The sequence below is a fragment of the Piliocolobus tephrosceles genome, chromosome 11 (genome assembly GCF_002776525.5).
Source record: "Piliocolobus tephrosceles isolate RC106 chromosome 11, ASM277652v3, whole genome shotgun sequence".
Lineage (NCBI taxonomy): Eukaryota > Metazoa > Chordata > Mammalia > Primates > Cercopithecidae > Piliocolobus > Piliocolobus tephrosceles.
In genome coordinates, this window is record NC_045444.1 from 120,122,174 (window position 1) to 120,148,130 (window position 25,957).

Sequence of the window (25,957 nt, forward strand, 5' to 3'; positions counted from 1 at the left end):
GACAAGGGCATTCTCTGGGTGGATCAGCAGGAAGCTTGTGGCGGGAGGTGGCCTGGCCCACAACTCACTCGTGTGCCTCCTGTATCGGATGGGGTATGAGGCTGTAATGCTCATGCAGCCCCAGGCATGGTCAGCTGAGCTGTCCCTGCACCTGTGTCCCTGTGATTTCCTCCACCCTCACTGCCCGTCCCTCCCCAGGTGTGCAACAAGGCCCCGGCCCAGCATCAGTACAGCAGCCAGAACCTGATGGAAATGGTGCACTGCTTCGTGGCCCTCGGTGAGGCTCTGCGGCAGGGTGCTCCCCGCCTGCCCCGAGGACTGCAGGGGGCCTCTAGGGGTCCCCGCCCCCCTGAGCGCTGGGCCTGCTCTGGACCCGGTGAGCATGACTAAAGCTGTGCTTCCACTCTGCAGCTCGCTCCTACCCCAAGGAGCTGATGAAGTTCTTCTTCAGCCAGATGGAGACAAACAAGGAGGCTGTCCGCCTGGGGACTCTGAATCTGATTAGGGCTATAGTGAGCGCAGATGGTGAGCAAGGCAGGGCGGGTGGGGAGGGTGGGGGAAGGGTGAGGCGGGGCGGGGCGGGGAGGGTGGGGAGCGTGGGGCGGGGAGGGCGGGGTAGGCAGGGTGGAGAACAAGGGAGGCAATTTTCATTCACGTCCGGGCATTGCCACTTCCTAGACACTACTGGGTGGGCCAAGAAAGCCAAGGTTCTTGGCTGCTTTTCGTTTTCTTTTTTTTTTTTTTTTTTTTTTGAGGCGGAGTCTTGCTCTGTTGCCCAGGCGGGAGTGCAGTGGCCGGATCTCAGCTCACTGCAAGCTCCGCCTCCCGGGTTTACGCCATTCTCCTGCCTCAGCCTCCCGAGTAGCTGGGAGTACAGGCGCCCGCCACCTCGCCCGGCTAGTTTTTTGTATTTTTAGTAGAGACGGGGTTTCACTGTGTTAGCCAGGATGGTCTCGATCTCCTGACCTCGTGATCCGTCCGTCTCAGCCTCCCAAAGTGCTGGGATTACAGGCTTGAGCCACCACGCCCGGCCTGCTTTTCGTTTTCTAAGCTTTAACCTAATCAGCACTGTGGCTTACCCTCCCCACGCCCAACCCTCCGAGTCGGAATTTCAAATTGTTAACCCGAATCCTCCTCCTAACCTCCAAAGCTCAATCAGCGGCAGGATATAAGGCCAAACTACACCACGTAGGCATCACCTGAAGCCCCGTGGATTCAATGCGCAACCATAGTCTACACATCTGATTCTAATCCCTAAGCCCACACTCCAAACCTAGCCCTGATATTTAGAGAGAACACCTGTCCCTCACCAAGGCACTAGCTCACACTGTGCCTTTGTGTGAATTTGAGGAAGGCCGCTGTTGGCAGCACGCAGCCCTACAGGTACATGATGGTTAGAAGAGCGTGGGCAGCTCCCACTCAGCCCTAAAGTCGGGTAGCTTTGTTCAGTGCACAAATTGGGCGACTATATATAAAGGGACTTGTGCTGCCATTAAAACTTTCTCTTAAAGAAATGCACATTTAAGCAACAATGAAATCCTTTTTACCTATTCGATGAATAGAGATAATAAAGATAATGGCTAGAGTTCACCTGGCCATTTTTCTGTAAAAGGCCAGATAGTAAAAATATTCTTGGCTTTGCAGGCCGTATAGTCTTTGACAATTACTCAGCGCTACGATTGCAGACCAGAAACAGCTGTAGACTCCTGAGCACGGCTGGTTTTGCAAACTTTATTTACAAAAACAGGCTGTGGGTTATACTTTGCTTATCGCTAGTCTAGGGTGACAAGAAACCACCTGTGATACTTCACTGACAGAAGTGTAAATCAATAAATGATTTGGGGTGCTTAGTTGGATAGGGACCAAAATTTGCACTCAATAATCCAACTTTTTGTCAACTGTCCAAAGGAAGTAATTGCCCAAAAGTAATTGGACAAAGGTGCTCGTTAAAACATTGTATTAAAAAGCAAAGCGTGAGAAACAGCCTAAATGTTTTTCTGTAGGGAATTTATGGAATAATGGAATATTATGCAGCAATTAAAAGGTTTGTAGTCAATCCACTTTTTTGTGGAAAAGCTGCCCTCTTTATATTAAGTGTAACAATACAACGTGGGGCAGTATTTATAGCATGACCTTAGTGATATGGAAGAAATCTATGTTCATTTATGCATAAACAGGTCTGGAAGGACAATCTATTAAAAAGTGGTCATTTTTTAATGTTAATTTTGCAATGAACCCATACTATTTTTTTCTTTCAGAGAAATTAGATCCTTTTTTTTTCTTTTTAATTTTACTCTAAGTTCTGGGATACATATGCTGAACATGCAGGTTTGTTACATAGGTATACATGTGCCACGGTGGTTTTCTGCACCCATCAACCCATCATCTAGGTTTTAAGCCCTGCATGCATTATTTGTCCTAATGCTCTCCCTCCCCTTTCCCCAACCCTCTCGCAGGCCCCGGTGTATGATGTTCCCCTCCCTGTGTCCGTGTGTTCTCACTGTTCAACTCCCACTTATGAGAACATGCGTTGTTTGGTTTTATGTTCCTGTGTCAGTTTGCTGAAGATGATGGTTTCCAGCTTAGACTGGATAAAGAAAATGTGGCACATATATGCCATGGAATACTATGCAGCCATATACTATTTTTATAATCAGAAACAGTTTCTATCTTACAGGTGGAAATCTCATTGTCTCATGCTCACTTAGTACCTGACTGCCACCTTCTACCTGCTCTCATTTCCTTTTTCCTACTCTGGGGTTGACTTAGTAACCTAACCTTGAGCGCAGTATCATCTTGAATGTCTAACTCTACCTCTATCCACGCCAGCCCTCTCCAGAACCTTCTCATGGCTCTTTCTGGCCCCTCTTAAGCTTCTTCCTTTAGTTGGGTGTGCTGTCATCAGTTGTACAACTAGCAAACACTCCCCCAACCCTTACAGTGTGCCAGACACTGTGTTAACTCAGAGAGGCACTGTCATTATCCACACTTTACAGGCGAGGAAACTGAGGCACAGAGGGGTTACATAATTCACTCTAGGTCACACAGCTGGGATGTGGTGGAGCCAGGATTTGAACCCAGGCTAGGCCAGGTGTCAAGACCCATGCTCTTCCTGGTGGTGCTTTGTAACCTCTGCGTGCCCACTTCATGCCCAGTGCTCTATCCCAGCTGCAGGGCACCAAAGAGCTCATAGGCAGAGACCTTGCCCTCAAGGAGAGTTTACCTGGGTTCAAATGAGACACACGCAAAGCAGTGACCAAGGGAAGGAGGTGGCCAGGGAGAGCATGGCCAGGAAGGCTCCTAAGAAAGTGCCCCTGAGCTTGGGGAATGTGGGAGGAGACAGAATGCAAGACCCTGATGTGGGGCGAGCCACCTGATGTCTGATGTCTCCCTGAGCCGCAGCCCTCCAGCCCACCCGGTTTTCCTCCTTCAGAGCCCAGGATGAGTATCAGGGCCATCTACCTGGCTATCCGGGTGGTCAAGAACACCATCTCTGATACCCGGTCCAAGGTAACAGGGCAGAGACCTGGAAAAGGGGGGCACTCAGGGGACCCTGCCAGGGGAGCAAAGGAAAGTCTGGGCTCTGGGAAAACCCGGTTTTCCATTGGGTCTCGACTGGGGCTGCAGGGTGGCAAGGCCAGTGAAAGCTGAGGTTCCACTCTCGAGACCTCATTCTCTCTAAGGATCTAGAGTTTTCGAGTGGGGTGTCTCAGGCACCACCTTGGACCCAGCAGAGGCCGAGTAAATCCAGCTGCAGCTAGAGTCACTCAGCTGCCAAGGGTTTTGTGAGATCTTTATCGCGTGTGAATAAAGCAACTAAGAGGCACTCCTCTACCCACCCTCAAAAGTCTGAAAACCATAGTCCCAGGCTCCATGGCAGCCACATCTACCTTGGAGTGGAGCTTGGTTCTGGCCACAGGCCGGGGAAGGGAGGTCCAGCGTAGTGAGGGTCTGCACAGCAGTTTTGAGAAATATCAGAGAGGGAATGGAGGAGAATTGGGGCTAGAGGTTTAGGCAGAGCTGTCTTCAGTACCTGGAGGCTGTGGAGGGAAGAGAGAAAAGGCTCGTTCTGCATCTCCCGCACGTAGTGATTCTCACCAATGGAGCAAGCCCCAGGGAGCCCAGGGTAACAGATGGGCTCCCCACGGCAAGGGCTGCTAGAATGGAGCAGCCTAGGTTGGAAGGGAGGGAGGGAGATTTGTGTCTTTCCAAGGCTCAATGAGGCTCCCAGGTGGGCGTGCTGCAGAGTGGATGAGGCAGGGGGAGGTGGGCAGAGTGGGCACCCTGGATGAGGCAGGGGGAGGTGGGCAGAGTGGGCAGTAATCAGGTAGCCCCTGAGCCCCTTCTAGCCCAGAGCACCCCCAATTCCTAGCTGTCTACGTCACAGGGTTGGGTGCCCTGGAGCCCACCCCAACCCCCAGCATGTCCATGGTCCTGTCCACTCAGGTGAGGATGGCTATTCTCCGCATCATTGGGCAGTTGGCTCTCTCTGGCTACCAGGAGAGAATCAAAGGCTGGGGCCTGAAGTACGTGTCTGTGCAGCTGACCTTATCCACCTACAAACTAGTGAGTGGCCGTGATACACAGATCACAGAGCAGCTGGACTTGGAAATGGTTTCCACCGTGCTGAGGGGAGAATGCCACTCAGCATACCTGTGTTGGAACCTGCGTATCGGTTCACGACATGAGTTCATAGACACACAGTGAACCTGCAGGTGACAATGTGTGAGGTCCTAGATATATGCACAGCTCTGAGCATTCTGTAGACTCAGTAGCTGGGCATGGAGCCCCTGGGGAGGGAGGAGACCATACCCGAGAACACGGCAAGCCCCTGTCAGGCCACAAATGGGAATCCCTTGGTTCTTTCTTCCAGACAAATCGCCGGGATAACTTTTATCAGAGGGACCTGGAGGAGAGGATGGTCCACAAAGTCACCATGGACACTGTGAAGATCATCACCTCTTCTGTCAGTGGGATGACCAACGTGAGTGGTCCCTCCCCCACCCGCACAGTGGGTCACCACGCCAGGCTAGGGGTGAACTACACATGCCCAGAATTCCACATCTTTGCTGCTTCCGTTCCTGCTGTCTGGAGTGTCGAGGGGCCTTCCTCTTCCAGTTGCTTGGAATTACTCAAAACCCAGTTTCAAAGCCAGGTCCTTGATGAGAACTTATTCATCTCTGTACCCCTAGAGGCTGGGCAGTGCATGACATCAGCATGGCTGGCAGTACCAATCTGTATCATTTAAGCGAGTACCTGAAATGTGTCCATTACTTTAAGGCCCGTGTGTGTGTGTGTGTGTGTGTGTGTAGACCAATAATTTTCATGGTTTGATTTTGTAAACATTCATCGAGTTCTTACTCTGTGAAAGACAGGAGAGAGGAGTGTGCAGTAGGAGGACTCAGTATGACTGGAAGGCGTTCACAGACTATGGGAGAAACAAATGTGTCAACTTTTAATTGCAACAAAATGTGATATAACAATAAGATAGGAAAAATGTACCATGAGAGCATCAAGGAGGGAATGATTTATTCACTAAGTGAGGCTGCAGGCTAGGCGATCCCTGTCCAGCGACAGCTTTTTTTAATTACAGAAATCATCATCATCATCATCATCATAGCTACAGTCCATGTGGCATCCACATATAGCAGGCATACTCTACTAGGTGTGCAACATGTACAATCTTGTTTAATTATCCCAGCAACTACTCGCACAGAGGGTAGTTGTTATCCTGATTTTGCAGATGAAGAAACTGAGACCCAGAGGGATTCATTAATTTCCTCAAGGCCTCACAGCTGGTAAACAATATAGCCAGGATTGAAATTCCCTTTGTAATTCACCATGCTGTCTTTATGGGGAAGCCCGGGAGCTGGGAGATTCCGGTCCTGCTGGCTGGAACAGGTTAAGCCATTTACGGGGAAGCCCGGGAGCTGGAACAGGTTAAGCCATTGTACCTGATAGTTGGTAGCATAAGAGCCTCACCTTCAACTCCCAGGGGTGGGTGTGGGGTGAAGAGGGATTACAATTAGTTGGGGGTGTTGAAAGGTCACCCAGGGAGAGAGGAGATGGTGGGGTGAAGTCGGAGACACAGCTCCAAGAATCCATATCAGTCAGGGTTCTCCGGAGAAACAGAACCGGTAGAAGACATATATAGTCTGATTTATTTTAAGGAAGTGACTCATGCAGTTGTGGGGGCTGGCAAGTCTGACACCTGCGTGGCAGGCCAGCAGGCCGGAGACTCAAGCAGGGGCGGATGCTGCAGGCTTGTGGCTGAATATCTTCTTCCTCAGAGAAACCTCAGCGTTTCACTCTTAAGGCGTTTCACCCATCTATGTTATTGAGGATAATCTCTTTTGTGGATTATGCACTTTCGTCACACCTACAAGCTACCTTCATAGCAACACCTAGATTCGTGTTTGACTGAATGGGTATTCTTGCCTAGCCAAGTTGACACACAAAACTGACCGTCATACCAGGCACGCACAACTGGATCATCTGCCCAGTGTGCCCCTCTAGAGTACTTGGGATCAGAGGGAGGACCCTGTATGAGGAGGGTGTGATGGATGTCGGTGTGTATGAGGCTGGCAGCAATAGAAATTGGGCGACAGGGATGCTGGCCCCAGCAGGGACTAGCAGACTGTCTTGCCACATCAGGGTGGGTGACATTTAAATGCCCCTGACAAAGACTGGGGTTGGCGGTGGAGCCAGTTCAGGGCTGAGACTGTCAGGGGACATCTCTGGGGAAGCGGGGATGGCGGTGGAACCATGGCAGAGCCTGACTGTTCTCCTTAGAGGCCCAGGGCTTGGGCTAATTCTGAGCCCCGTTCTCTCCCACCCCCACCCCAGGAGTTTTGGGTGAGGCTCCTGTGCTACATCATGGAGACAGACTACATGGAAGCTTTGACTCCTATCTGTATCAGCCTCACAAACCTGGCAGAACACCAGCTCCATGGCCAGGACGTGGATGTCAGCATGGCTGGCAAGAGCAGGCAAGGTGGGCAAAGTTCCTGTGCCAGCTGGTTGGATTGGGCAGGTGGGCTGGCTCCTTGTCTGGGAATGCCCACCTGTCTCCACATTCCTCCCACCCTCATTCCCCCTTCTGGAAGCATCCAAGTCCAAATTAATACTATTAATGCCTACCTGGATATTAATGCCTACCTGATCACATCTAGGACATGTTAGAATTGCGTAAACTTCCTTCTGAGTAGTGCACTCCTCATGTCCTGTCCCCTCAGCCTACACCCCTGGTCCAGATCCCATCCTTGGGAGCTCCTGGCCCAGCCTTTCTCATGCATGACCTTACTGGGCCTCTGCTCTGTCTGGCTTCTCTGAGCCAGCTAGAGTAACTATAGGCACCCCGTCCTCTGTAGACTACCCTCACTGTGGTCCACTCAGAGTGGGGACTGTTAACACCAGGCTCCCAAAACAGCTATGCCCACCTACCATGCTTGCTCCTGTCCCCTTTCCTCCCACCTCTGGCCCCAAGGGCGTGACTGGTGACGGAGGTGACTGATGGGGTCCTTTAGGATCTAGGGCTAGCGAAGGGCAGAGTCTGCTTTCTTACTTTGATCTAAACAAGCCAGTCAGGCGATCCTCCGAGGTCTTCCTCATGCCCCTCTCACTCTTTTTTCTTTTTTATTTTTTTTTTGAGACGGAGTCTCGCTCTGCCGCCCGGGCTGGAGTGCAGTGGCCGGCTCTCAGCTCACTGCAAGCTCTGCCTCCCGGGTTTACGCCATTCTCCTGCCTCAGCCTCCCGAGTAGCTGGGAGTACAGGCGCCCACCACCTCGCCCAGCTAGTTTTTTGTATTTTTTAGTAGAGGCGGGGTTTCACCATGTTAACCAGGACGGTCTTGATCTCCTGACCTCGTGACCTGCCTGTCTCGGCCTCCCAAAGTGCTGGGATTACAGGCTTGAGCCACCACGCCCGGCCGCCCCTCTCACTCTTGACTCCGGTTGAGTTCTCTCTAGGGCCCCTGCACTTGCACCTTCTCGGCAGGCCTAGCCTTGCCTTTGTCCTTTTGTTTGTGCGCTGTTGGTTTGCTTTTCATGGGCTCATTGGCTCCCGAAGCCTGTGGAGAGAGTCAGGAGTGGGTAGAAGGGCAGTGTCTAATTACTCTTGGCTCAGCAGAGGACAGGTTCACAGTAGGAGACAAAACATTGTCATGGTAAGCCCTGGTGTCACTACAAAATGTGCATGACCTGAAAAGAGCATCTTCTAAACCTCAACGCGTTAGCACGATTCTCTCCTCTTCCCAGGATAAGTGAAATGTAGTGATATTCTTAGAAAATTCCCTGTGCCAACCCATTCTCCATTCTGGGGGTTTGGGGAACAAGATCATGTTGGGGAGGCACCTTCTAGGGTAAAGTTCCTAGATGGGGACACAGGAGCATGTCCTGGTACAAGCAAGGAAGGCTCAGCTGGGGTTGCATTTCCTTCAATCAGTGGACCTGCCTGCACCTCAGAAGCTGCTGGCCCGTCTCCTGGTGAGTGGCTGACCTGCATCATGCCCTGGCCTGGCAAGGCCATGCCCTGTGGCACCTCTTCCTTAAGCTCCTAATTCCCAGAGCCCCAGGGGTAGGAGGAAGCCGGGGTACAATGACGGAGTTTGATATTTGGCAGGGCAGATCATTCCATGTCCCTGTCATTCCTCTCGAGTTTGGTAGAGACAGTGCACTTGTAATAACTGGGGAGCTGGCCTGGACCTGCTTTTAGATTCCTCTGCCCAAAGCATCCCCACGACACCTCCAATGCCTGCCTACCGCTGGAGGTTGGCTCAGTCCAGGACCCATGAGTTCTCCTCTTTATGTTAACTGTGGACCCTCATCCATATTACACTGAAGCCTGGGGTGGGGAGGGAGCCCAGGTCTGGCCCCATCCCCCCTCCTTCCTGCAGTGTCCTCTGCAGGTGCACTCTCTGTTTGAAATCCCTATTTGAAAACCACCCATCCTGTCCAGCTCCTCCCTTTAAAAATGAGGACAACAAGCTCCAAGACAGGGAGCGAGGTGCTCAGGTGCTACTTCACTAGAGTCTTGGTGCCCTCCAGGTGCTGATGTCATCACCTTACAAGGGGGAGGGTCGTGGGATAGCCATGCTCAACCTCTTGAGGACCCTGAGCCAGAGCATCGCACCCTCCATGGCCAACATGTGGGAGTTGGAGATTCCGCTACTGGTCCGGTACCTGGAAGGTGAGGTGCCTGGGGAGCCCATCCCAAGCCAACCCTCCAATCCGTGTACATGCTGGGGTTCTAATCACATGAGTTGAATAACAAGAGCTGAGGCTCACAGTCGACCCACACAGCCCACGTTTGTCCTGAGAACTAGTTGAGCAGCTTGGGAAGGTGAGGAGGGCACTGCAACGTGTGATGGGTTCACCCATGGAGGGCCTCAAATGCCACGCTAAGGAGGCCTAGAGGGCCTCGAATACCAGGCTTAGGGGAGCAGTGGAAGAAAGTGGTATGCGTGACCATGCATGTGTTCCTGCAGAACATACTGAGTTCACTTGGGATCAGAAAGCCTGGGAAGACAAGCTGATTCAGGTAAAGGGGTAACAAGTATGCTGAGGCCTGGGAGGAGGAGAAAGATGGGAGCAGATGGAAAGGCATTTGGTGGGCTGGGCACTTGAGGAGTTTGGAAGCCCCTAAAGGACATGTTCTCCTTCTGTCAGAGAAGACTTGGGTCAAAGTCTATAGCTGTGTCTATACCAGGGGAAAACTGAGAGAACCTTCCATCCCAAGAGCCAGGTGCCCAGGAGGGGAGCAGGGAGTGGTGCCCCTTCTGTTAACCCCCAGAGCCACAGCCATTCCTCACACCCGCAGAACATGATTAGCACTGGATCAGGAATCTATGGACTTCGTGATCTGGAGATGTAGGCAAGGGAGGCGAGAGAGGGCAAGTCACTGCTCAAGGTCACGTAGCATTCCCAGAGCCCAGGCAAGAACAGGGATGAAGGCCTTTGTCCCTTCCCACCAACGTCTTGTGCCTCCCCAGTTTCTGCGAAACTCCCTCAAGAAGACCCGGGGGTCTACCTGGAGCCTGCGTTTGAGCAAAGAGCTGAACAACCAGATTGCGAGCTTTGACAGCCCCTCTCTGGAGAAGGTTTGTCTTCACAGGGGCAGGAGAGTTTGGACAGGCAGGAGACTCCAAGGATGATGGAGTAGAGAGGATCACACTGTGTGTGTGAGATCAGCTGGACCTGTGGCTGTTTACATGGTCCTGGGAGGAGAGGAGGGTGGTCTAGATTGGTGGTTTTAGTTTTGTTTTTGGTTTGGTTTTTTGTTTTGTTTTGTTGATCCTCCAGATTCTGATTAGCAATCACATGTGTATATTTCTTTGTAAACACAAAACTATACCACATCGCTACAAAACTCTAAAACATTGTTGAAAGAAATCAGTGAGGGTCTCAATAAGTAGAAAGCACCCCATGTTCATGGATTGAAAGATGCTATAGTTCAAATGGCGATTCTCTCCAAATTTATCTTCAGTTTTAGCATGACCCCTATCACAATCCAAGCTGGTTCTTTTTTTTTTTTTTTTTTTTTTTTTCCAGAGACTGACAAATTAATCCTAAAATTTATATGGAAATACCAGGGGCTCTAAGTAGCCAGCATAATTATGATGAAAAGAAGAATAAAGTTGGCGGACTCAAACTTCTCAATTTCAACTTCTTACCCAACTGCAGTAAAACTCCTTACACAATTGCAGTAAACAAGATAGTGAGATACTAGCATAAGGATAGACATACAGATTGATAAAATAGAATTGAGAGTCCGGAAATAAACTCTCACATTTATGGTTAATTTATTTTCAAGAAGGGTGCCAAGACAATTCAATGGGGAAAGAATAGTTTTTTTTCAACAAATGGTGCTGGGATAACTAGAAATCCACATGCAAAAGAATGAAATTGGATACCTTCCTCACACCATACATAAAGCTAAATCAAAATGAATCACAGACCTAAATAAAAGAACTAAAATTATAAAATTCTAGAAAAACACAGGATAAATCTTGTGACCTTGGGTTAGGCAAAACCTTCTTAGAGATGACACCAAAAAGCAAAAGTGACACAAATAAATAAATTGGATATCATGAAAATTAAAACCTCTTGTGCTAAAAATACAATAAAGTGAAAAAAGAAGCACATTAAAGAAGAATATGTTCTTCCATAACAGATCAAAGAGTTAAGTGTACAAAATAAAATAGAACCATGGAACAACTAGAATATATTGATGAATATTTTTATAATCTTAATGTGAAATAGCCTTTATATGTTTGCAAAGAAACCAAGAAAGAGAAAAGAGGTAAACTTTACAGATATTAACATTTTTTTGTGTGTGCTTCTACTACTTCCTGTTTGTTTTCTCATCTCCAAAAACAAAAATATTTACTTTATGGAGTCATGGTGAGGATTTAATGAAATATGGATGGTTGTTCTTATTATGTCTCCAAATATAAAACAAAATTCTTACAAATAGAAAAAACCCACCAAAAAATGGGAAAAAGAATATAGCCAGAAATGGAAAGAATTATAACGAATCATGAGAATATGAAAAGATGATTGGCACAACTAATAATCAAAGAAACACATCATAGTGAGAATGTTCCACTTCTCACTGATCATGACCTATGTTGGGGAGTAGGTGGAGCAGTTGGTGCGCTTAGATTTGTTGGCGGGAGTGTAAATTGGTTCAACTTACACAGGAGTTGAACAAATCTACACTTCCCCCTTTAACACATATAACATGCCTGCCCTTATATAGCCTGACCTCCCAGAATAACCTGAACATTTATTTCATTTAATTATTTTTTAACTTTTTATTTCCATAGGTTTTTGGGGAACGGGTGGTCTTTGGTTACATGAAAGTGGGGATTTGCAAGATTTTGGTGCATGCATCACCCAAGCAGTATATGCTGCACCCAATTTGTAGTCTTTTATCCCCCACCCCCTTCTTACCCTTTCCCCCTGAGTCTCCAAAGTCCATTGTATCATTCTTATGCCTTTGCATCCTCATAGCTTAGCTCCCACTTATGAGTGAGAATATATGAGATTTGGTTTTCCATTCTTAAGTTACTTAGAATAATAGTCTCCATCTCATCCAGGTTACTGCAAATGCCAGTAATTCATTCTTTTTGAGTTCAAGCGATTCTCCTGCTTCTACCTTCCAAATAGCTGGGACTACAGGTGCATGGCTGATTAGTATTCATATATATGAATATATAAATATATATGAATATGAATATTTAAATATATGTGTAAATATATATGAATATATATATGTGTGTATATATATATCATAGTTTCTTTATCTCCTTGTTGATTGATGGGCATTTGGGCTGGTTCCACATTTTTGCAATTGTGAATTATGCTGCTATAAACGTGTGCAAGTATCTTCTGCACATGTTTAAAAAATTGAAGAATATGAAGCCAACTGTCTACAACAGCACCCCCTGAAGGCTGGCTGTAGGGAGGCCTGAGCTCCTTCCTCGCTCCTTCCTCCCTTCTGCCTCTCCAGGGCTTTCTGTACCGGGCCTTGGGCTTCACCTTGGCCACAGGCCTGGAGGCCAGCAAGGTGGAGGTCCTGCTGTTGGAGCTGCTGTACAAGACGGACTACAGCAATGACTTCGACAGCGAGGTGAGGGTGCCTGCAGCCCCCTCCTGTCCACCGGATGCCTCTGGACCCCTGGGGACACGCGTGTTCATGTGGCTGCATGCGTTTTGTGGGTGTGTGCGTGCGTGTGTGTACATGTATGTGTGCCTTGCATGTGTGTGGGGGGATCCTCCTCTGCCCACTGGCCCGTGCCCTCACCCTGGCTGGCTGGGTCTCCCTGCAGGGTGTGATTCTGTGCTTTGGCCTGTGTGCCCGGGGCCAGGTAAAAACGGTGCTGAATGTGCTTCATGACTTCGAGGAGAGGATCCAGGAGTCAGAGCAGTCCTGGCAGATCAGTGCTTGGCGGGTAAGGCACCTTCCCTCCACAACTGGGTCTTGGGATCTCTTCGCACAGTGCTCTGGGCACTGACCCAAGGTCCTTTCTAGATCTCAGTAGGAAACTTGCCTCCCACAGGGTCTCCTGTCACCACAATGGCTGAGACATTTAGTCTGAGACCTCCTGGACAGAGCTTTTGCTATTGAATCATCTTAAAAATGCAGGGTGGGCCTTTCCAGGACCCAGATACTGTCATGGAGCCCCAGCCCCTTGCTACTCATGGTGGGGTTCTCAGACTGGCAGTGGGGGCTCCCTGGGTGCTGATTGGAAACACGGAGTCCCATGCCCCACCCAGACCCACAGGATCTGAGGAAGCTGTTCAGGTAGTGCTCCGTGGGTGCCTGGCACTGGGAGCTCTGCCTCAGTGAATGGGCGGTGCTGGGATGGAGGGGCTCTAACCCACCGTTGCAGGGTGAGAACACTGAAGCTTGTCCATAGGCATGCGGCTGGTTCACTGGTGAAGCCAGGATTTGGACCCAGACAGCCCATGGCCCCATCCTCTGGAGGCTGCCCCTCCCTGTCACAGGAGATGGTCCCACCAGCTGGCTGAGCTCCTAGTGGGAAACCATCTGAAACCATCACCCATGCCTCAGGCTTTGCCCTTGACCTGGAATCCTTGCTCTGGGGTCTGGTTGTTTGGATGTAGAGAATCGAGAGTGTCCCAGGCTTCTTGCCAGGTTTTCTGCAAAGAGGACCTGACACCTGGATTTCTACTCAGTGTGGCAGGGCACCGGGGCCTCTGCTTCCCATCCACAGTGGGTTTGGTGGCCTCTAACATCTCCTCCCACTCAGAGATTGTTCTGAGGATGTGAGCACCGCGAGGGCAAGGTGGAGGCTGTTGGTTCCTGCTGGATCTCCAGCCTCATGTGTGCCTGGCCCATAGCTGGTGCCTGGTAGGTGAAGGTATGAGGTGTGCAAGCAGCCTCTGTTTAGGCTGCTCTGGGTGTCTGTGGCCCTGGTCTGGCTTGCTCACTACTGCATGCCCAGTGCCTGGTGTCTAGTAGATGCTCAATAAAGATGCATTGGGTGAAGGAATGTTATGCATGAAAAAATGATGAGCATTTCACGCACCCAGAAAACAGTCAGGTGAAGCACCGCCACCTGACTTGACGGATCCTTTGGTCGTGTGGCCAGAGACCATCACCTGCATCTGGAGCAGCCCCTGCCGCCCCCAGTGGTTCTTTTTCTTTTTGGCCTTGTAGAAGGACCACCCCTGGAGGCGGGAGACAGTGAAAAGTGCCCTCATGGTGATGTATAGCTGCGTGGCCTCCTACTGCCACCCCCAATTGCTCCTCAACCTCGTGGACAGCCCCATCACTGCTAAGATCATTCACCATTATGTCAGCAGCTGCCAGGTAGCCCCATCTGCTGCCTGGGGGGATGTCTTCTGGACAGGCTGGTGGGGAGTAGTCTTCTGCCACTCTCGGGGCACCTGCATCCCTACCCAGGGGACATCCAGGCATCCTACCTGATGCCCCGCACGTGGGAAGCCCATTGCCCAAATGTGCTGTTCTCTGTGCTTTGGTGTCATGCATAGGGGGTGGGGGGTGAGGATAGCCCCTCTTCCAGAGTGCTGGTGGGGTCCCCAGAAGCCACAAGATGAGCCCCACCTCTTCCCAGCCTTTCCCACTCCCTCTGCCCTTGCCTCTGGCCCTCCCTGACACTGACCCAGACCCTTTCATAAGGAACAAGAGGTGGGGTTGCCTTCAAAGACATGCAAAGGGACTGGCTATTTTCTTTTGTTTTTTTTTTTTTTGAGACGGAGTCTTGCTGTGTCGCCCAGGCTGGAGTGCAGTGGTGCGATCTCGGCTCACTGCAAGCTCTGCCTCCCGGGTTCACGCCATTCTCCCGCCTCAGTCTCCGAGTAGCTGGGACTACAGGCGTCCACCACCTCGCCCAGCTAGTTTTTTGTATTTTTAGTGGAGATGGGGTTTCACCATGTTAGCCAGGATGGTCTTGATCTCCTGACCTCGTGATCCACCCGCCTCGGCCTCCCAAAGTGCTGGGATTACAGGCGTGAGCCACCGCGCCCGGCCGGACTGGCTATTTTCTTGGAATGGCAAGGAGGGGAAAACGCAGAGTATAAAGCAAAAATTGTTTTTATTTTTTAAAACTGTGGCAAAATACACATAACATAAAGTTTACCATCATAACCATTTTTAAGAATGCGTATAGTTCAATGGCAAGAGGTACATTCACGTTGTTGTGCAACTGTCACCGCCATCTGTCTCCAGAATTCTTCATTTTGCAAAACCAAAATCCTATATCCATTCAACGCCAACTCTCCATTCCCTTCTCCCCCCAGCCCTGGCAACCACCTTTACTCTGTCTGTGTGGCTTTGACTAGTCCAGGTACCTCATCTAAGTACAATCACATGATAGTTGTCCTTGTATGTCTGGCTTATTTTGTTTATCATAATGTTCTCAAGGTTCATCCATGTAAAAGCAAGCATTTCTCAATAACCTCTCCTGCCTCTATGGTGACACGTAGGGCTCAGGGCCCCGGTCACTGAAGGTGGCCCCTTAGCTGGTTTGCTGCCCTCAGGAGGCTTGGGAAGGTGGCATCTTCCGTAGTGTATTAGTTCATTTTAATGCTGCTGCTAAAGGCATACCTGAAACTGGGAACAAAAAGAGGTTTACTTGGACTTAGAGTTCCACATGACTAGGGTGGCCTCAGAATCACGGTGGGAGACAAAAGGCACTTCTTACATGGCAGCAGCAAGAGAAAAATGAGGAAGAAGCCAAAGTGGAAACCCCTGAAAAACCCATCAGATCTTGTGAGACTTCTTTACTATCATGAGAAGAGCATGGGAGAGACCGGCCCCCATGATTCAATTACCTCCCCCTGGGTCCCTCCCACAATACATGGGAATTCTGGGAGATACAATTCAAGTTGAGATTTGAATGGGGACACAGCCAAACTATATCACGTGTGGTCACAGGTGCTGCACCTCACCTCGGATCCCCGCCATGTGCCTGTGGCCCTGCCATGTGGCAGGTGCTCCATTCATGTGGTCAAAGGACAGAGTGAGGCCGCCCATCTCTCAGAGCATTCAACACTGAACCCTTTCTTCTGAGCAGAGGGAGTCCAGGAGCAGAGGCTGCATCTTGGATTCTTCTGGGGCTGCTCACAAACGTTCTCTCCCTCCTTTCCCCCTTCTGGGCTCAGGACATCTGTCTCAAAATGGCCTTCATGAAGAGTGTTGTGCAGGTTACCAAGGCCATCAACAACATCAAGGACCTGGAGGACTTTCACTTTGCCCAGAAGACGACTCTTACCAGCATCATAGTGGTAAGCTGGATGAGGCACCTCCTTGGTCCTGGTCCTGGTTTTGGGGTCTAACTCCCTGTGGTGAGAGGTTTTCAGAGTTCCCAAGGGTATCTGCAGAGCTCTCTGAAGCCCTTCCCTGTCTTGGCTCTGCTTTGACCTAACTGTGGGAGTTCTGAGAATGATTTTTGTATCTGATAAAGGGTTTCACAGCCAGTCAACTGTTTGGAAACAGGGTGGCAGATTCTGGCTGTCTTGGGTCCTGCAGTGCCCAGGGCAGCTGGTTCAGGCCTGATAGACAGAGATTCCCTGGGCTGACTTAGCTGTAGCTTCCCCATGTCTCCGTAGGAGGGCCTTAGGGGCAGCGATCTGCTGGAAGCAAGACTTAGAGTGAAGCCCTGAAGGATGCACAGAAGGATGTAAGACAAAGAACATGTCCACTGTCCAAAGGCTGATGGAGCCTGTGGGTCCGCCAATGTCCTTTGTCCCCAGGCCTCCCTACTCATGTCATTGCCAATGCCTTGGCCCCTCAAAGCTGCTTGGGTTGTGCTGGAAGTGGCTCTTGAGGGACATGAGATTGGGTGGAACAGAAGGCAATGAGGAGGAAATGGGATTTATTTGGCTCTCACTGGCCAGGAGCTTTGGATCTGTACTTTCACGCTAGCCTGGAGCAGCTCTGTAAAATGGGTCTATAGGTCCTGTTTTACAGAGAAGGAAACTTGGGCTCAGGCAGAGGAAGTGCTGGCCCGGGGTACACAGCAAGTAGATGAGCAACCCGAGCTAGGAGCCCAGGACCACTTTGGGCCCTACTCCCTCTCTGCTGCCTCCCCTAAGATGTCAAAAGCCAAATGGCCCTAAAAAGAACGAAAAAGATGTGGGGTGTTAGACACTTTGGGAAGTGCCAGGTCTTTCTCATGCTGACACTGGCGAGTACTACTGCCATCATGGTCACCAAAAGCTACCACCCCCTGCTTATGTTGGGCAGGCGGTCATTGAGGCAGAACCGACTGACAACCTGGTTTCTCCAGTGCGAGCCTTGGCGATGGAGGCCCTCTCACACCTGAGGTGAGCTGGGCCCCCACCCACACCCCATCCCAAGGGGTGGGGAAAAGTTCAAGACCATTCCTTGGTGCTCCTTCGGGGGTTGTGCCTCCTCTTTCCTCTCCTGCCTCTGTAGCAGGAGTCTCAGTTGGTGGCTCCCCAGGGCAATGGGCCAGCCTAGAAGATGGGGGTCAGCCTCAGCCACTCCTTTCTATAATTCTCAGCAGGATTTCAAGTTGGATTTATGGCACATGGGTGGGCTGCTCTTCCATTGATTGGGGATATTTTGAGCAAAATAACAGTGATAACACTGAAGAGCATTGCAGGCATCCTTCAAGATGAGTCAGGCTTAGTCAATGAGTTGAAGGGCTCAGTCAACTATTTGTTGATACCATTGGTACAAAATGATCTAAAGCCCCAAGACTTGCCTTCCTGGAGATGCCAATCCACTGGTGGGGAGGGGGAAAGGGGAAGAAGTTATGGATTTATAAAATTAGTATTTAAAGAGGTTGGCTCATCTCTAAGAATACCTCCTCTATAGGGGAAGATTCATTACTTAGGCTCACAGCAGAACTATCTGATGCTTTAAGCTGCATCAAACAGGCAGATTTTAAAATAAATGTCATGAACATCAACTAAGCACAATTATATGCTGAGTACTGAAGGGACACAGATACATAAGACCTAGTCCAGCCTTCTAAGGACTTAGAGATAAGACAGACACATACAAACAGACTTATAGGTTAATGCCAACTAATAGGACTATGTTTGCAGATAAACCCACACACACCCCAACAAAAAATATCTGAGCACAAAAAAAGGGGCTACTAACAAAATGCAACTCAGTTTATACAAAAGGAGCTATCAAAAGGCTTGGTGCAGAGTTGGCATTTGGCTTTTGACCTGGGCTTAGGCAGATGCCTGGACTTGGGGCTTCCTAGGAGAGTGCAATACAAGACACTTTGGGGGAACAGGAGTTTAAAGTAGGATGGTGGCTCTCAACTCTGGGGGCACAATAGAACTCATGGGGAACTTTTAACAGTATGGATATCCAGGTCCCACTCCAGATCCTGGGGCTTGGACATGGTCCCTGGGGTCCTTAAAAAATCCTCGAGGTGTCTTTAATATGCATCAAGCTTGAGAATTATTGATGAAGGGGCTAGAAGGAGAATGAGCTAGCATGCACCAATTGCTAGCAACTACCTCTAGAGGGTTTGTTAAAACACAGATGACTGCAGACCACCCCTAGAATTTTTGATTCAGCAGGTCTTGGTTGGGGCCATAGAATTTGTGTTTCTCATAAACTCCAAGATGAAGCTGCTGCTGCTGCCGTGGTGGTGGTGGTCCAAGCATTACATGTGAAAGCCCCTGGACTAGCACCAGCCTGGGAGGTCAGATTCCATGGTTGTAGTTGGCACGGAGCAATGGAATGTTTCTGAGCAGATTAACAGGTTCAGAGTAGGCAACAGCAGATAGGAGAGATGGCCTTTGAACCCCTGCATCTCCCCTTCAATCACAGGCAAGAGTCACTGGACACTGGTTACTGGTCAGAGCCAGGGCCCCTGGGGGAGGGATGCTTGCCAGAGCCTCCAACTGGAGAAGTCAGCCTCTTCCTCTTCTAAGACATGTTTCTGTGTCCAGATTGGGCAGTGGGGCAGCAGAAGCTCAACTCCCCAGTGACTGTTCCTCTCTTGTCACTGCTTCTTTCCCCAGCAAGCTGAAGCCTTTCTACTCCACAGAAGAAAACAGTGAGCTAATGGATATCAGCATACATTCTGTGATTTCCCTCCAACTGCCAGGAGAGGACAATGAGTCCATTAAGGTAGGTCGCTCTGGGATGCCTCATTTGCTGGGTCAGGACCTGGAAGTTAACATTAACATGGGCCATGCTGAGAGTCCACCTTCCTGAACCACCCTCGAGTGTTTAGAGGCAGCAGAGTGTAGCGAGCTCTATCAGCAAATGTAAGGTAATGCTAGCTGTTGACACAGATAAACCCTGAAATCTTAGTGGATTAACAACATAAAAGTTTATTTATTACCCAAGTCAAGTCAAGCCCAATTGTCAATGGGATTGGAAATGGAGCTGCTTTGTGCAATTATTCAGGAACCTAGGCTGGCGGAGACCTCCTGCCTATCCTCAGTGCATGAATCCCAAGGTCCCAATCAATGGGTATTGATACCCAGCCTAGAGAGAAGGAAGAGAAAGTCTAGGGAAGGCTTGAGAGCCATTTTGCCCTCCTCCTGTTGGCTGAAACACAGTCACATGGCTCTACCCATGCAAGGAGTCCTGGGAAATGTAGTCCCTGACGGGATGGCTGTTTCCCTGACAACACTGTGGAAAAGGAAAAGGAATCTTTTGTGGACAGGTAGCCATCCCTGCCTCAAGGGACTGACCCTGGATGAAGAATCAGAACTGGGCTCCAGGAGTTCAGTATCCTGCTTTGTAAAGTGAATTCCTCTTAAATGGTTGTCTTGTACTTCACTAGAGAAAATGAGTGTCAGGAGCTCAGACTGAGCAGAAGTTAGTGGATGACTGCCAGACCCCTCCCTGGCATGGACTCCCTGCAGGGAGGGGGGTTGTGGGTGCCCCTCATTGCCGCCTATCTCTCTCTCCCTCTTGGCTGTAGACCCTGTATGCAAATGCCCTGAGCTCCCTGGAGCGGCTGATGGAGAGCCTCCTGCAGAGGCAGCTGGACCCCAGGGGGCTGCAGGAGATGGTGCAGGTAAGTTGCCTGGCAGCAGGCCAGAGCCAGGGATAGCCACTCCTCCTCAGCAGCTGGCCTGAGGGCCAGACTGTGGGGAACAGGGGAGTGCATGAAACACTGTTTTAGTGATTTCATTTTTATAAAATTCCAGATTTGCTAAAAATTTGCAAGGATAGTGCAAAGATGCACTTCATGCAGATTCACAGTTCTTAATACTTTGTCACATTTTCTTTCTCAGTTTTCTTCCGTCTCCTTCCACATACACATACATCTTTTGAACCATGGATAGCTGCAGACATCCAGAGTAACAGTACTGTCTTATATAACAACAGTGCTATGATCAAATTCAAGACATTTAATGCTGACACAATACATGTATTAAAACTGATGGCCCATATTCAAATTTCACGAACTGCCCCAATAATGTCCTTTAGAGCTGTTTTTTCCTTGATCCAGGATCCAGTCCAGATTAGGCACTGCATCTACCCGTCAGGTCTCTTTGTTCTCCTTTTGTCTGGAACAGCTTCACAGTCCTTCTTTGTCTTTCATTACCTTGGCACTTTTGAAGGGTACTGGTTAGGTTTTTAAAGATTGGGTTGCTTGCTTTCTTTTTATGGAAACTTTTACAGGTTTTACAGATTCTGGATACAACCCAACAGATACGTGATTTGCAAATATTTTCTCCTAGCCTGTGGCCTTTTTACTGATTTCCCAATTTTTTTTTTTTGTTTGTTTGTTTTTCTGAGATGGAGTGTCGCTCTGTTGCCCAGGCTGGAGTGCAGTGGTGCGATCTTGGCTCACTGCAAGTTCTACCTCCCAGGTTCACGCCATTCTCCTGCCTCAGCCTCCCGAGTAGCTGGGACTACAGGCATCCGCCACCAAGCCTGGCTAATTTTTTTTGTATTTTTTAGTAGAGTCGGGGTTTCACTATGTTAGCCAGGATGGTCTCGAACTCCTGACCTCGTGATCCACCCGCCTCAGCCTCCCAAAGTGCTGGGATTACAGGCGTGAGCCACCGCACCCAGCCAATTTCCCAATATCTTTTAATGAGCAGAAGTTTTTAGTTTCGACGAAGTCTAATTTATCTTTTTTTCTTTTATGGATCATGCTTTTGGTGTCAAATCTAAGAAATCTTCCAAAGATTTTCTCCTATGTTTTCTTCCAGAAGTTTTGTATTTTCAGGTTTTATGATTAGGTCTATGATATATTTTGAGTTAATTTTTATATGGTCTGAGGTACAGGTCAAAGTTTATTTTAATTTTTTGCCCATGGATAGCCAACTCTTTTAGCACACTTTGTTGAAAGGACTGCCCTTTTTCCTTTGAATTACCTATGCGCCTTTGTTGAAAATCAAGGGCTCTGTATATGTGGGTCTATTTCTGGACATTTATTTGGCTTTATCAATGTGTTTGTCTATGGTACACCAATACCGTACTGTCTTGATTACTGTAATATTATAACAAGCCTTAAAATCTGGATCAGATAGTGTAAGTCCTTAGATTTTGCTTTTTTTTTTTTTTTTTTTTGCTGCATCTCACAGGTTTTGATACATTGTGTTTTAATTTTATTTCAGTTCAAAACATTTTAAATTTCCCTTATGATTTCTTCTTTGACCTGCAAGTTATTTAGAAATTTTCAAATATTTGGGAGTTTCCCAGAATCTTTCTGGTTTGGATTCCTAATTTAACTGCATTGTTGTCTGATGACATACTTAAATCCCATATTTTTAAATCCTTTTAAATTGACTGAGATTTATTTTGTTGCCCAGATACCATCTATCTTGGTAAATATTTCATGTGTATTTGAAAAATATTCTGCTGTTGTTAAGTGTAGTGTTTCAAAATGTCTTTTAGGCCAAGTTGGTTAGTAGTATTTTTCAGGTTTTCTATCTCCTTTTTGATTTTCTGTCTTTTTGTTCTATCAATTATTGAGAAAGAGGCACTGAAATCTCTGACTAACAGTGTGAACTTGTTTATTTCCCCTTTTGGTTCTTTCATTTTTTGCTTCATGTATTATGTATTATTTAGCTATGTTATTAGGTGCATAAACATTTAGGATTGTTGTGTCTAGTTGACGAACCAACCCTTATTGTGATGACATGACCCTGTTTATCTATGGTAATGTGATTTGCTCTACAATGAACTTTTCTATCAGAATGGCCTCTGGAGCCATCTGGAGTGCATGGTGGGCTGTGCTCCTGGCCCTTCATTACAGGCAGACATTTGGAGCCAGGCCAAATGCAACAGCCAAGCACCATCCTGGTGAGAATGCTGGGGATGCTCTTTGCCTGCCTACAGCCTCATCTCCCTTCACAATGGGGCCTGTCTAGAACCACAAGGAAACACTGAAAGTCAATCTGAGTGGGAGGGTGAGGTGGGCAAAAGCTGGCCAGGAAAGGGCTGGCCCCAAGATTTTAACACCCACTTTGGTGTTCTGGGCTCTACCCATAGCTCCTGGAAAAGTGGATCTTGTCGGAGAAAGAATGGGAGCGGGAAAAGGCCGTGAACCTCCATCTCTATCTCATGCGGATCTATGTCCATAGCACTGCTGTCTGCGTGAGTCCAGGAATCCCCAACCCCCAGCCTGCTGCTCCGACATGCACAGAAGAGTTCCTGTCTCTATCTGGAAGCTGAGGGAACACTTATGAAATCAAGTTCTGTCCCCAGAGTGTCCCTTGGGAGAGGCTGCGATGACCTAGCACCCTGGGCTGGGTCAGGGAGGGAAAGGCTGGGACTGTGGTTGGCAGAGCTCCAGGATTTGTGGGTCCTGTGGCTTCTCTAGTGGTGAGGGCCCTTTTTAAGCAAAAAGATACATAGTTATGAACCCCACATTGGTTAGGAAAGTGAATATTTACTTTGAGAAAATCAAGCACCGCCAAATCATAAATTTTGCAAAGCTTGACAAGTACCGCAACCCTTACAATGTCTAGAACAATGTAGTGTTTTTACTGATTGACCATCTGACGCAGCCTGATGAGACTTAATTTTCTACATTTTTTGGCTCCATGCTATTTGACTGTCTTGTCCTCAGGATGGCTGTGGCGGGAAGACAATGGTGTCAGGGTCTGGGGTGCAGGGATGGGTGTCTGGTCTTGGGAGGTGCAGGGAAAGAAGTGGGCTGGGCAGGACCCTGGTCCTGGGCACCTGGATGGAGGTGGAGATGAAGGCTCAGCACAATGAGGCAGGGGCCAAGACCAACACTCAGCAACATGTGAGGCCAGAGGCTGTGTGGAGGGCTTCACCTGGGCTCTCATGACATTCCCTGCAAGAGGAGGCGCCACCATCGTCTCCACTGTGCAGACAGGAAACATGAGACCGAGAGGAAGAGTACCCTGCCTGGGCCGCTCAGCTAGTGAGCAGGAAGCTCTGATTTGATCCCCCGGGTTTGTTATAGGAACAACTGGGCCCAAGTTCAGAGCTGTGAACTGAGCAGAGCTGAGTCGGAGGGAGTCCTGAGCCGGGGCGCACAGATCCAGGCCGCTCAGCCTCCAGGGACCCAGCTGTGGGCAGGGGAGGCTGGTGCTTGGGCAGGGGACAGGCAGTGGCACCCTCCCCTTCCCCAAATGGATGTTTTCAGAGCAGGTTTGCCCTCTCAAGTCGCCCTTTACGCTGCCCCTGGGCAGCAGCAACAGGTGTGCATGAGAGCACAGAGGTGTGAGCCCCGTGGTCTCCTGTCCCCCAGATCCCCCTAAAGATGGGGCAGTTTGGCACAATGGTCGGACTCATCGCCCCGTGTACCTGTGATGCCCATCAAAGAACCCGCATGGCCTCAATGAATGTCCTGTCCAGCCTGCTAGATCTTCACGGTATGAGAGGGCAGGACATGAGGACCAGCCCCTCTGGGAGGGAGAGAGGGCTGACTCCAGGAGTGTGCACTGTGGCCAGCCCCAGAGGGAAGCGTGGCCTCTGTGCAGGCAGGCATGGAGACAAAGGTGACCATCAGAGGGAGCAGTGAGGGGAGAGTTCACCAGCAGGCCGTGGAAGCTTCCAGAAGGAAAGGTTCATTAGCCCAGATTGACCCCGGAGGGCAAGTGCTGGGCACTGAGGGAGGGCCTGGCTGGGAGAAAGTCAGCTCCCAGATGCCAAGCATGTGACAGAGCTGGCCCGAGCTGAGTTCACGGGAGAGCAGGCCTCTGAGCTGGGCAGAGCGGTGGTGCGGGCAGAGGCCGCCACGCCTCTGGAAGGACCAGTGAGAGCAAAGGTCAGAACTCCTGGGATGTTGATATGCTGGAGGGTGGCTCAGGCCTGCAAAGCCAGGGCAGGAGGTAGCCACGAAGTGGAGGTGGCCAGGCCCCTTGTCCCTGCTGGTCATTTCTGAAGTTGTATTCCCAACAGCAAGCCAGACCTGCTCCTTCTGGGGCCCTTCCAAGGAGAAGGAGCTTGAGAAATGTAAGGGGGACCTCCAGAGCACAGACATGGAGAAGATCTTCTGTGCATCCTCCAGAATCGCCAAGGTGACAGCCGGGGAGCCTGCCTGGGCTGCCAGGCTGGTCTCGTGGCCCTTGGCCATCTCTTAGGGAGGGGGGCCTTCCCGGGCTGGTGGGCACAGCCCAAGTTCTCTGGGGTCTCAGCTTCCACGGCTTTTGGCCCAACTCCTGCCTTCTGTGTTGAAAGGGCCTGCAGTATGTCAGGTCCCTACTGTGTCTCTGGCACACAGTAGGTGCTTAATCTGCTTTGCTGTCTTCTCCCTGTCTCTGTGATGTGCCACACTGGGTGCAGAAAGGGCCACGGGAATGATCTGGACAGGCCCTGCACATGGTGTGGGCACGTGGGCAGGCTCATGGCACAGTGATGAATGGAAGTGTCTGGAGCCACCCAAACAGGGGCTGGGGACTTCAGGGGACCAGGCCCCTTCCGGCTCAGCCCAGGAGGAGGCCATGGCCATGGTCTGAGAGAGGATGGGAGCCTGGAGTGGGGCCATGAGGTGGGACAGGGGAGGAGGGAGTGTCAGCAGCCATGGAGTGGCAGGGGAGGCAGGGCAGGGGAGTCACCGCTCTGCTCCTAGGTGGTCTGCATGGAGTTTAACTGCGACGAGGTGGTCTCACTCATCCAGAAGCTCTGCGAGAACACTGGGGCCATGGACCTGCAGCACGACAAGGCCTCTGTCACCTGGATAGGCTCCTTCCTCCAGATGCGGGCCAAGGAGCTGGAGGACAAGGTGGCAGAGCCGCGGCAGGGCCAGCAGGGAGTGGGGCTGGGGCTGCCTGGTGTGCCCGGATGAGAGGGAAGGGTGAGGGCCTCACCAGCACGCGCTGAGAATGCCTCCCCCAACCCCTGGCTGCTAAAGAGGAGGAGGAAACAGAGTTCTAGAACCAGAAAGAAGCGTGTTGAAGGTAGCCTCGTTCGTTAAGCGCTCGCTGACCTGGAGGTCAAGGCTCTCCTCCCCGGAGCACACCACCTCCTGCACTGAAATCCTGCGAAAATTAATTTGAGGCAGAGACCAGAGGATGCACTAGAGAGGGTGCTGGGCGTTAACCTGCCCATTGTCCAAATGGGCCACAGCCCTGGAGCAGGGACATGTCATGGGGTTAGTGCAGGAGACCATGGGGGCCTGGGCTGCCCCCTGGTGATGCCCCGCCCCATCTAGGTGGCCGAGATCCTGAGCGCCATCCTGGTGCACCTGCCGGTGGTGGACCACCCAGAGGTGCGGCACCTTCTCATTGAAGGCATCCTGCTGCTGGCGCACCATCACCAGGAGACCATCCTCACGTCACTCCTGAGGCAGCCCCTGCCCATGGAGAGGTGGGTGCCTTGGAGGAGGCAGCCCTGGCCTCCTATGCCATTTGGACCATGCCCAACTCGCCATCCCAATGTGTCCCAGAAGCCTGGAGCCTCAGGTAGTACCTTGCCCCGCCCTGAAGGAGGTCGAAGCCCTCTACCTGTACCTCCTGCAGAAGGTGCCAGCCTCCAATGAGCCACTGACAGAGAGCCCAGGCTTGTAGAACGTTGCCACAAGGAGCT

At 50.2% G+C, this 25,957-nt stretch overlaps 1 protein-coding gene across 1 annotated transcript in view; it reads left to right on the plus strand.

Moving 5' to 3' along the window:
* Positions 1–25,957, plus strand: part of MROH2A (maestro heat like repeat family member 2A) — a 57,654-nt gene that overhangs the window by 18,645 nt on the left and 13,052 nt on the right. Inside the window, exons 10-31 of the mRNA XM_031936547.1 lie at positions 199–277; positions 412–525; positions 3,434–3,510; positions 4,447–4,566; positions 4,874–4,984; positions 6,847–6,994; positions 8,444–8,484; positions 9,046–9,187; positions 9,486–9,538; positions 9,990–10,097; positions 12,512–12,631; positions 12,831–12,953; positions 14,186–14,338; positions 16,153–16,275; positions 17,237–17,316; positions 19,006–19,114; positions 19,920–20,015; positions 22,448–22,552; positions 23,679–23,802; positions 24,332–24,450; positions 25,002–25,154; positions 25,584–25,738. Of these exons, the coding sequence (XP_031792407.1) occupies positions 199–277; positions 412–525; positions 3,434–3,510; positions 4,447–4,566; positions 4,874–4,984; positions 6,847–6,994; positions 8,444–8,484; positions 9,046–9,187; positions 9,486–9,538; positions 9,990–10,097; positions 12,512–12,631; positions 12,831–12,953; positions 14,186–14,338; positions 16,153–16,275; positions 17,237–17,316; positions 19,006–19,114; positions 19,920–20,015; positions 22,448–22,552; positions 23,679–23,802; positions 24,332–24,450; positions 25,002–25,154; positions 25,584–25,738 (2,453 nt within the window). The remainder of the gene's footprint in view (positions 1–198; positions 278–411; positions 526–3,433; positions 3,511–4,446; positions 4,567–4,873; positions 4,985–6,846; positions 6,995–8,443; positions 8,485–9,045; positions 9,188–9,485; positions 9,539–9,989; positions 10,098–12,511; positions 12,632–12,830; positions 12,954–14,185; positions 14,339–16,152; positions 16,276–17,236; positions 17,317–19,005; positions 19,115–19,919; positions 20,016–22,447; positions 22,553–23,678; positions 23,803–24,331; positions 24,451–25,001; positions 25,155–25,583; positions 25,739–25,957) is intronic.